The 12,373-nt window shown below is 44.2% G+C and overlaps 1 protein-coding gene across 3 annotated transcripts in view; it reads right to left on the minus strand.

The window, feature by feature from the left end:
- ZFAT (zinc finger and AT-hook domain containing) overlaps positions 1-12,373 on the minus strand; it is a 204,245-nt gene that overhangs the window by 161,684 nt on the left and 30,188 nt on the right. For all 3 annotated transcript variants that reach the window (XM_073230174.1, XM_073230175.1, XM_073230173.1), the window contains one exon: positions 6,288-6,464. In XM_073230174.1, coding sequence (XP_073086275.1) covers positions 6,288-6,464 — 177 coding nt within the window. Of the gene's footprint in view, positions 1-6,287; positions 6,465-12,373 lie in introns of those variants that run through there.

Here is a 12,373-nt window from a genome sequence, read left to right on the forward strand (position 1 = left end):
CTGCCCAGCCTCTGTCAGGATGCACAAACGTGCACACACACACACACTCATCCACTACTCACACAAACCAACACTCACACGCATTCATTCTTACACACATGCTCATACTCATGCACAAGAGTGAGAATGAACTTGGTCCATTAGGTAATTTTTTCTTGGACCACAGCCAGATTTGATTAGGATGATGGGAGAAAATGAAAGGTTCTTTTCCAGACTACTTCCTACAGGAGCAAAAAAGATTAAAAGGCTGTAAAATAAACCAAAGGATTTAAGAAACTTCATGTAATAAAAGGAGACAAAAATAATAAATCAATTACTACTCAGTTAATGGTTTCATTAAACCATTTTAAGTATTTCTCAACTTAAAATAAATTGTGAAGGTTAAACCTGAATGGAAATCATTAGAGAGAAACTAAGCTTCTAGATGCCTTGAATTTTATGGACTTGCACAGAGAGAAAAATGAAGGACGTGGAGTTCTTAATGAAAGACTTCTGAAGAAATTTTCTCATATTAAGAGTCTGAGTTTAATTAAAGTACACAGTGAACTAATCTATATACACAAAAAAGAAGAGAGAAAATGTATTCAAGAAAAATTTAAGTCAAAAGTAAATTAGTAAAGGAAAATAATTTTTAAAAGTAGTTCAGTGGTTCAGGGATCCGGACGATGCTGCGTTTGTGGCTGCATCCAGCCCACCGTCTCCTGGACTTGCCATAGGAATGAGGAGGGAGATGTCTAGGCTGGCATGTGCATACAGTGAGACAACGAATTTGACCGGATCTGTACTGTTGGAACTCAACCAGGAGTTGGGAGGGGTGCAAGTTGTAGCACTCCAAAATCTCATGACTATAGACTATCTATGGTTAAAAGAACATATGGGATGTGAACAGATCCCAGAAATGGGCTGCTTTAATTTGTCTGATGGTTCAAGTACAGTTGGACAATATCCATCATATCATAGATAAATTTTCACAAATGCCTAGGGTGCCTAAATGGTTTTCTTGGCTTCACTGGAGATGGATGGTAATTATAGATTTGCTTTGTTTATGTCACCGTATTCCTATTATGTTAATATGTGTGTGCAAATTAGTTAGTAGTTTAAAACCTATACATACTTAAGGTACTCTACAAGAAGATATGTCAAAGAAATAATCAATCCTCCCATGTTTCCTTCATATGCTACATCTATAGCTTTTCTTCTTCCTTCCTAATTACAACCCTTAAATAGAATTCGTGCCTCAGATCGAATTTACCGAGTATCATAATTCCTCCAGGTGGTAAAGATACCTCGAGACAAGTGCTGGGCATAGAAGCCACAGGGCATAAATGTGCAAAGAAGTAAAAAGCTAACCTTTGCAAACAATATGGCTTCTCTCTCACTTACCAACTTTACACTTCCCTGTATGGCCCTGGAAGATGACTGGTTAGCCAGACGGGTAAGATTCCTCAAGGGAGGAACAGACTGTGCCTAAGACAGGCACAGTCGCAGGGGGGCCATCAGGTGAGAATTTGGGGATCAACAGAGGTGAGGCTCAGAACCTCACCCCCCCTGCTTTGAGAGAAATCTTCTGCATCCGTGGATGTCTTGCTGCCCTTGTCTAGCCTGGATTAATACTTAGTCCATAGGCACACACCTGATCATCTGATCATCTACATTTGCCCTCTTACAGCACTAAACTATGTTTTCTACCTTTATCTTGCATCTACCTACCACTTCAGCATTTTATTAAAAATAAAAATAATAATAATAATAGGAGAAATGTGGGATCAACATATAAATCAAGTACAAAAATCAAACGAATATTCATATTTGACCTGATTGTTTATAGGTCATAATGCATGATCAAAACCGAAAGTTTCTGTGATGACTGCCCTTGTACTGTTCACCATGTAAGAATTTATTCACTGTGCAAGAATTCGTTCACCATGTAAGAACTTGTTTGTTATGCTTCAGAAGATTGGAGACTGACGAGAATTAGGCTTGAGATGGATTAATGATTGTACATTGAGCATTGACCCCCCTATACTGAATTTTATTGTTGTTAACAACCATTTGATCAATAAATATGAGAGATGACCTCTCAAAAAAAAAAAAAAAAAGTAGTTCAGTGGTTAAGAATTTGACTATACTCAGAGTACCACAGGAACGTGCAACTACCATCCGATCAGCCAGGCCCAAATCCACTCTCCCACTTACTAATTAGGTAACCTGGAAGATACTGCTTTAACTCCTCTAGTCTCTAAGATACGTATTCCTCAGTTATAAAATCTGGGCATTGGCAAGGAAACAGAAAACACGAACAACACTGCAAACCAACAAAACCTAACTCATATATGCAGGATACCACCCAACAGCAGCAGAACACAAATTCTCAGCTGCATATGGAACATTCTTCACCATCAACAACACATTAGGCCATAAATCAAGTCATAATCAATTTATAAGGACTGAAATCATCCAAGTATATAGACTTAAATAAGAAATAAAGAATTCATACAACTCATTAAAAAAAAAAAGCCAACAACCAGAGTAAAATTGGGTAGAGGACCTGAAAAGACATTTTTCCAAAGCAGACAGAGACAATGAAAGCACTTCCAGAAAAATAACTGAGATGTATCTGTGGGGTCACAGGATCCCCGAGAAGCTCCTCTAAGCCCACCGGGGTGCAGGGATCTGTCCTGGGGCAAATACAAGCTGAGTAAGTCTTATGAACATGCAGGGGTGAGCTAGTCAATGGCATCTACAAGGAGCTTCCCAGGCAGAGCACCAGACCCATGGCTGTAGAACAGTGACAAGGTGGGTGATGGGCATGGTGGGGCTGGCTGCAGGAGACCAAGAGGAGGTGACCTTCAGAAGACGGGAGTCCAGGATGACCTCCTGAGTGGACAGTATTATCTTTCACTAACATAGGTTAGGAGGGAGACAACACAAGTCAGCCAATGTGTACCTTATTTATACAAGACCGACACACATAATTCCACATGAGGTTCTAGCTACTTTATCATCATTTATTCATTTATTATTTAAAAGTGAAATGAAAAATTCAAATTATTTTATCTCTTATTCACATTTCATTTTGGTAAAAAGGAAATCATTTTAGTCAAAGCTGAATAAAATAGAATCAAAAGCTTCATAATAAACTTTCTCAAAATTCTTTACATGTTAATCCATATGACTTCTAACACCATATGAATTTTACAAGAGATCATCTATTTTTCTGGGTCTGTAGAGGTTCAGCCCCAGAGGCACGGGGAACAAATATTCAAAGTTCTTGACCTCAGCTTTGGTTCCATGTGTCTGTAAAGCTACAGCCTTTGGAAAGCCAAGGCATCTAAATCATGGGGGTGGAATGTGGACATCATGGAGGTTTCCCCAGTTGGACTGACGGATGAGCCTTACTCACGCCCAGACTGGGCAGCAGACGGAGGGGTGGCTGAACTTTGAGGCCCCTAGTACACGGTAGATTCTTTTTATCCCCAGCATTACTAAGGCATGGCTGACAAACAAAAACTGTATATATTTCAGTTGCACAATGTGGTTTCTTAAAGATGTACAACAAGATGATTTAATATACATGTACACTGTGAATGTTTGACACAATCAAGCTAATTAATGCATCCATAATCTCACACAGTAACCATTTTTTTTTTTTTGTGGTAGAACATTTAAGATGTACTCTCTTAGGAAACTTCAAGTGTACAATACAGTATTGTCACCATGCTGTATATTATATCCCCAGAATTTATTCATCTGAAAGTCTGTTGAGATCGTATTTGTGTCTGGCTTATTTTACTTAGCATAATGTCCTCCATGTCACAAATGGCAGTATTTCCTTTTTTTGTAGCTGAATAATATTCCTGTGTGTGTGTGTGTGTGTGTGTGTGTGTCACATTCTCTGAATCCATTCATCTGTCAAGAGACACTTAGGTCGTCTATGTGAATAATGCTGCGATGAACATGGTGGTGCCAGTATCCCTTTGAGAAACTGATTTCATTGCCTTTGGACACATGCCTGCCAGTAGAGTTGCTGGATCATATAGGAGTTCGACTTCTAATTTTCTGAGGAACCTCCACACTGTTTTCCATAGGAGCTGTACCAATTTACATTCCCACCAACAGTGTAAAGGGTTCCCTTTCCCCTGCATCCTCACCAACACTGGTTACCTTGCCTTTTTGATGTAAGCATTCTCATGGGTGTGAGGTGATATCTCACTGTGGATTTGTTTGCATTTCCCTGATGACTAGCGATGTGGAGCATCTTTTCATGCATGTGTTGGCCATATGTATGTCTTCTTTGGGAAAATGTCTATTCAGGTCTTTTACCCATTTTTTAAATCAGGTTTATATGGTAGATTCTTAGTGGCCAATATAAGTCCCCTCCCGCTCCTCTTCCCCAAAGCAAAGAGGATCAAATGTGTACTCTCAGCTGGTACGTGAGTTGGTGTAACTTCCCACGCAGTCCTGGGGACAAGACAGACCTGTGCTAACAAATGCCAGGACACCACCAGTGTGAGCTGATGGCGATGATGATACAGATCCCACTGGCTCCTCCTCATTTGCCATTACTAGTTTCGAGTCCTAGATTTTCTCAGTTTTCATACTATGCCACTATCAGTAACTTCTAACTTCTTAACAACTTAATCCTGGCAGGTGTATTTCTCCAAGCACCTGGGAATGACCACAGAGCTTGTTAACCAAAACATTTTGTGTCTGCAGTTTCTCCTTGCTGATGGTGTCAGACAGATGATCAATAAGCCAGCCTGTTTAGAAATGCCAGTCTGCGTATTCCCAGGAAGAGCAACAGGCTTATTGGAGGGGCTAATGAGTCCTGCGATAGGACACGAGGGCCACAGACTGCTTTTGTGCAGGAGACTGGCTGTTGTCCCTCACCATATAAATGTGGGGGCTTTTTCTAACTCGTGTTTGCAGCTCTCTGTCCTGTCCTATATATTTTCTTTGTCTGTGGGGACCTAATTACAGTGCCTGCATGATTTCTCTAACCTATCCACCTGCGCATCAGAACCCATTCAGTGGGAGATGTCTGAACACTGCAGACAAGTGCGTCTCACTCTGCACACTGACTGTGAACTGGAAGGATTCTGTGTAAGCCAAAGCTTTGCAACTGGAATCCTTGTTCCAGGTTCATGTGATTGGTTCAGAAATGCTATTTCTAAGATTATATCTACTTTTTACTAACCATACATGTTATAATAACAGTTTCCCTTTATTGTCTTCTCTGTGCCAGGTATCATCCTAGGCACTGTAGGTATATGCTTCAACTTAATTCTCAGCACCTCCCCGGTAATGGGCATTTTTCGGATAAGCAGGGGGAGGCTTAGAGAAGCTGTATCATTTGCTTTGGTAGCACAGCTAGTAGGCGCTAGAGCTGGTTAAACGCATACCTGCCTGACAGCAAGGGATGCTGCCACCTCCTTCCTTCCTTCCTTCCTTCCACAGAGTTAACAAGCTCTGTGGTCATTCTCAGGGTGTTTGGAGAAATATACCTGACAGGATTAAGCTGTTAAGAAATTAGAAGTTAAAGTTACTGATAGTGGCATAGTATGAAAACTGAGAAAATCTAGGACTCGAAACTAGTAATGGCAAATGAGGAGGAGCCAGTGGGATCTGTATCATCATCGCCATCAGCTCACACTGGTGGTGTCCTGGCATTTGTTAGCACAGGTCTGTCTTGTCCCCAGGACTGCGTGGGAAGTTACACAAACTCACGTACCAGCTGAGAGTACACATTTGATCCTCTTTGCTTTGGGGAAGAGGAGCGGGAGGGGACTTATGTTGGTCACTAAGAATCTACCATATAAACCTGATTTAAAAAATGGGTAAAAGACCTGAATAGACATTTTCCCAAAGAAGACGTACATATGGCCAACACATGCATGAAAAGATGCTCCACATCGCTAGTCATCAGGGAAATGCAAATCAAATCCATCCTTCCTTCCTTCCTTCCTCCCTTCTTCCCTCCCTCCCTCTCTCCCTCCATTTACTCATTCATTCATTCACTCACTCATTCATTCTTTCATCTACCAACCAGGCATTAGAGAAGAACTTACAAAGGGCCAGGTACAGGACTTCAAAGACACTATCTTACTTGAGCAGATGTAAAGTTGGACAATTATTGTGACTTCTGGGGTGGAAATTTGGATTCTTTAGGTTTCTATGCCCACTAAATAGAAACCTGGCATCCAAGAATTTGAGAGCAAATCAGCAACATTGCTAGCAATAGGCACGCCCGTGGGCATGGCACCCTCACCAGAACCCAGGCCCCTTACCATCTCCTATTTTGCTTGGGTTGCTGGGTTCAGGAGTACTCAGAGGCTTAAGAGGAATGATGATCTCATCGACATTGACCCCTTCTTCTGCGTGCTTCTCAGAGACATGGGAGAGGAGTTCAGATTGACTTGGTGAGAAGAGGTTACAACATTTACACATGAAGATAGCCGTGTTTTCTGTAAGAAAAAAAAGCAAAATAAGTTATTTCATCTTCATATAAACACAGTGATTACTTCCAAAGAAAAATACTGAAGGCTGGCCTTTCAAGCAATCACCAGCCTCCAGCAGTGCCCCTCTTGGAAACACCTCCATGCCAGGCAGCACACATCTCACTTCAGGTGGCCCCAGGTGCCAGGAAGTTCTTTCTTCAGTATTTCAAGTCCTCAGTCCCTGGGACAGTGTCTAATGTGGGCCTCCCTATCACCCAAATCTACTCAACAACCTGGATTCCAGTACTAACACACAAAGTAAAAACCACATGTGGAACTTGGAAACTTAAATCCAACCTTCAAATGAATGAACCACACTGACAGCAATTAACTATTCTAGGTAGACTCTCTCAAATTAAATGCAAGGAAAAATTGGCCAAAATAGTATTTCTCAAGAGCTAAGACACCTTTCACTGGCTGCACAGGAACTAAGAACAAGAGAGATGGAATCCATTGCTTTTTAAGCCACCAAATTCTATTTAGAGCATTGTCACCATTCACAAATGTGTACTAATCGTCTATAATGCTCATCCCATTATATTAGGCAGGAAAACATAGTGGAAAAAAATCATTTTTGAGTCTGACAAAATTACAGGCGCATATGGGAACATTAAATCTAGGATCCAATAACAATTAAAAGCTAGATTTTTTTCTAACACTGAAAGGAAGAATTGGTATGATGGAAAGGACAATGGCTTTGAAGCCAGACAAACTCAGGTTCAATTCCCAGCCCCAGTCCCTAAATGCTGTAAAGCTGGGTGATCCTGGAACAATAATAGTCCCTCAGTTGTGGGAATTCAATAGGAAATGCAAGTAATGAGCCTACTCAGCACATAAACACAGTAGGCACTCAGCAGTGGGAACAAAGTAAGCACTCAGTGAGTCACTAGAACAATTCCCCCGCCGACCATGTGCCTCCACCCGCCCAGCTAAACAGCTGAAAATCTACACTCACGCTGACTGGCTCCCCTCAACGCTCTCATTGCCAGCCTCACGGGGACTCTTAACGCCACCTAGAAATCATACGAGGTCCCCAGGCCACAGCCTCTCCATCAAGGCTGTGCAAACATAAAGCAATCCTCCATCTCTAGGCCATTCGTGCTCTGTGGATGGTGAACCAGTATTTCACACCCCTCCTCTCTCCTCGGCCCCCCTCACGTTCGGCTACTGACCGTGCTTCCTGTCTCACTTGAAGTAGCAGGAAGCCAGCCTCAGGAGCTTCCCCACACCTGCAGATACGCCTGGGTCCTCAGCCCTGTATCCTGCTGCTCCTGGCTCCTGCTAGAATGAGGACTGGCTCCAGAGGTGACCCAGGAGGTGTGCAGGGTGGGGATCAGTGGGGGTGGCCCTACTCGGGGCAGGCAGTATTTTTATTACCAACATTGTTTAGAATTGGCAGCTCCTGGAAATAATAAAAAGCAGACCAACATTTTAACATTGTTACTGCTTTTAAGTTCTCTCAAGTCAATGCACCCTTAGTCTGCATCTGGGAAGACTGTGCCCGCAGCCCTCACCCTGGAAGGCCACTGGACCAAGGGCAATACAATGGCCTGTGTGTACCAAACCCCAATCCCCCCAAACAAATGACACTTTCCAGTAACTTTCACCTCTTCTTCCAGATCATCGCTTCTTCCCTCTCTTTTGCTCTCTACATGCAATTACAATTTCTCCCATCTTAAAACAAAATAAGAATCTCTCTCGATCTCCACCCCTCTGCTCTCCCCCACCCTATTCCTTCTCTTTACAGCAAGACTCCCCTACTGGGAGGAGACGAGAAAGGCAGGCGGGAGGCCAAGGTGACACTGCTGCAGCAAGGACGGAACCCCGCAAGACAGAGGTCACAGAAACAAGTCCCTCTCTGGAGCCCAAGAAAGGGTTTCTCCATGATCAAGCAGGCAAAGTAATAACCGAAGAGAACTGTTCTAACAAACAAAACATGAGACAGAAATTTAACAAAGCAGAACATTGGTTCATCAATGAAAATCTCTCATGAATACTGTCAATTGATATTTTATTGATTTCCATGAAATGCTTTATTTGGAAGGAACCCCAAATGCTTCTCAAAGAGAGACACAGTGATGCCTTTTCCCTACTTGAGACCATGTTGTTTTCAGTGCATTTCCTGCTTATCACACAACAATCCTACCATTTATGCAAAAAGGGGTTGGTAGTCCCCAGTCCTCCGTTGAGGAAGCTGAGGCTGAGAGAAGACAAGCAACTTGCCCACTGGCGTGCGGGAAGCAGAGGCCAGACTGCCTGCTGCCTGCCCCGGACCTCATTACAGAGGAGAGCACGATCCCAAAGTCATTCATCGATTTCTTTCTCATTCATTTCAGCATTTAAGCAGCGCCACGGAGTTGGCCCCACTGCAAGCACTGGGACCCAGATAATGAGGCATGAGGCCCTGCCACAGCAGCAGCAACCCCGTCATTGGGGGCCACACTACATCTTCCGGGCTTTATTGAAACTACTTCCCAACAGACCTGTGGTTCTTGATTCCTGTTATGCTTTCAGGAGGGAATTTAACAGAGAACTTCTGGGGACCAAGGTCTCAGCTCACAGGCACACAAAGAGCTGGGTGGAGCCTGAATAAATAAGGCTACTTTCCCATTTACATATACAGCAAAGGGCTGAGGACTGTGGTAAGTGAACACTGCCCAGCTCTCCCGCACAACCTGAAGGACTGAGCAGTGGAGGGTGGCACCTGCACTTGGCATCTGCTATGAACTGCACGTGTTTCCCAAGTGCCCACAGTTGTCCAGCTTTGTTAGGTGGGAGGACAGGCCCTGGACTCCTGGGGGGCAAGGCAAAGACAAGCAGATGTGACCCGGGACGACTGTCACACAATGGAGGGCTCAGCCATGCAGTGCAGACTGGGAGGGGGCCAGCACCTGCATTGAAATCACAAAACCATCAGGGGCCTCGGCAGCAGGGCAGCGCAAGCTGTGGGAGGGCAAACAAGGTTACCCAAGGAGTCAGACAAGTGTTTCTGGGCCTACGCATCTGCGGGCCTGCAAAGTGGCCTTTCTCCGGAAATTTGTGCTTACAGTTCTGCTCGTAGGTTTCCAGAGAGCCTGGCTCTCAGCCCCAGGCCTGTGCACAAACCACTTCTGACACACAGACATGTGAGAGGGCACACAGGCTGGGGCCTGGTGAACGGCTGGTGGAGAACACACAGTGCCACCAGCAGGGAACCAAGACGCGCCCTCGTAACTTCTACAGGGCTTCTCCCCCAGATCCTGCCTTCATAACCTCCACACACAGACACGAATTGTGCCCAAACACAGGTAACATGGAGATATTTATAACAGTAAGTTCCAGAAACCACCTGCATGTTCTGTAGTGGGCAAATCGTGACATATCCCACAAAGAAATTCAAGACAGCCACTCCACATCATATTTTCAAAGAATTTTGAATGACACGGGAAAATGCTCATAATGAACATTAAATTCTAAAGAGTGGGATACACAACTATCCAGGATGTACGTAATTTTGTTACTAATGGGTAGACATTATTTATGAGTGAGCGAATGGGAGAACAACCAGCCAGGCTAGAAGGAAATACACCAAAATACAGACTGTTAAAGTTTTTAAAAAATCACTTATATACTTTCTAATTTTCTACAATAAGCTTATAGAAGTTTTAAAAGTAAAAAGCAAGGTAATAGATAAATAGAGCACTTAAGCCACAGTCTGAGTGATGAGCTCTGAGCTGCTCAGAGAGGACAGTGTCATGTTCAAGGCTGCAACCCCCAGCCTGGGACATGGCAGGTGCCCCACAAATGGGTGAGCCTAAATGCATGCTGCAAATAGTAAACACTGGGGTAGAGAGAAGGCAGAAATCCTTGGCTCAAGTGCTTGGAAGGCACCTGAAGGGATTTTGAAAGGCAGCCAGGAACAGTCCTGGGCAGGGCCCTCAGACTGCAGAGCGCACCAGGCCTGGGCTCCAGGCCGCTCTCCACAGCACTGTCTCATGCAATCCTCCACCTCCCAGTGGACCAGGGCTCATTATCCCCATTCTACGGGGCAGGACTGAGGTTCAGAGAGGCTGACCTCCCCTCAGCCACACAGCCAGGGATGCACATGGTCAAGGCTGAACCAGCGCACCTGACCCAGGCCTAGGGTCTCCACAGTGCCACAGGGCCCTCCTGGGCTCAGCACTGGTAAGGAACCCAGCCATACAGCAGCCAACAGGACCACAAAATTCCCAGAGCTGCACCAGTGGGTGGTTCTGTTTTGCTACCAATGATGCAATCCTGTATTTAATTGTGGACAGTTCCAGAAGTCCAGGCAGGGTGCATGGTGTTCCTTCTTGAATGTAATCACATCCCTCCAGGAAAGAATGATGTTCATAAGCAGTATATAAATAGCAAAATGCCAAAATATACAAAGAAAGTGTCAGATCAGGTTGCCTCCCCTAAATATTAAGAGCTGTTTATCCACCAAAATAACCAAGGAGCTAGTTTCATTTTTATAGTGGACTGATATGAAAAATTTATCTTATACCCTGAAATATAATCATGATTATGTTGTCAGCTAATTCCGAGGAAGATGCTGTAATTTGGATGCATTTTTAGGTCCAATTACTGTGTACTCCTCCTGAACAAAAGGATTCAAAGGGAAAATGCCATATTCAGCACAAGGAAAATCACAGAAGTTTGGGGTTTGAGGGTTCAATTTTCTATGAATTATCTGCCAATTTTAAACCAGATACTCTGTACTCTTACAAAGGAAAATCTCAAAATAACTGCATACACAAGTCTTTGTTTCTGAACTCTGATTTGCAAACACTGCTGCCAGGAACAGCCAGGTCCTGCCTGTGACCTCTTACCTCCGACCTGCATGCCACCCACCCCACCAGGCACCCAGGCATGAAGGAGGCCTCTGTCTCCACTCCTCCCAGAGGAAAGTCACAGACTGGAAGAGATCACAGGTACTGGGAGGTAGGTTGGGCCTACTTGGTGAGGGTCACTGGGAGGTGACAGGTCACAGCCATGGGGTGGCTGGGGGTCCCACCCCTTCCACTGACCACAGGCAGCACATGTGTCTGCTGAAGCCTGCTCCTTCCCAGGGACCCCTTCCAAAATCAAACACCCTCAAGGAAATGGGCAAAGAGGATCAGCTGGGCCTTGAGTTGAAGCCATGTGCTCCAGCCAGCATGCAGCATGCTCACAGTCAAGGGCACCCTTTCCTTTCTGCTGTTGTCCTCTGTAAGTCTACCTCCTCTGGAAAGCTCAGTGGTGGAATTACCGGGACTCAGGCATTCGGGGTCTCCCAGCCCTGCCAGCTTTTATTTACTTATTATTATTAATTACAGAAGTTACAGTATGAGTACATGCAATACCAAGGCACCCCTGCCCCTTCTAGCAAGGGCTGGTAGGCGCAGAAGCCCAGTGAGGAGCCTGAACCCCCACCCTGCCCAGCAGGACCCAGGTAAACCTTCCTCCAGGTGTCAACAGAGGCCGAGCAGGGAAACTGGACTTCACCCCAAATGGCAGCAATAAAGCAGTGTCAGAGGGGCCTGCTACAACAGGAGATTTAAGTAAGACCCAGACTCTCATAACATAATACCTAAAATGTCCAGGATTCCATCAAAAATCACTCCTCATGGTTTTCTAAGAATCAGGAAAATCTTGACACCAGCACTAGGTGATACAGATGTTAGAATTACCTGACAGCAATTTTAAAGCAGCCATCACAAAAATGTTAATGAACAGATGCAAACATGCTCATAACAAATGAAAAAACAGAATGTCTCGGCAAAGGAATAGACAATACAAAGAAAAACCCAAGCAGAAATTTTACAACAGAAAAAGATAGTAACAAAAATTTCAATGATGAGCTCAAAAAGAAGGGAAAGATCAGAAGAAAGAAT

Source organism: Manis javanica, chromosome 2 (genome assembly GCF_040802235.1).
Source record: "Manis javanica isolate MJ-LG chromosome 2, MJ_LKY, whole genome shotgun sequence".
Lineage (NCBI taxonomy): Eukaryota > Metazoa > Chordata > Mammalia > Pholidota > Manidae > Manis > Manis javanica.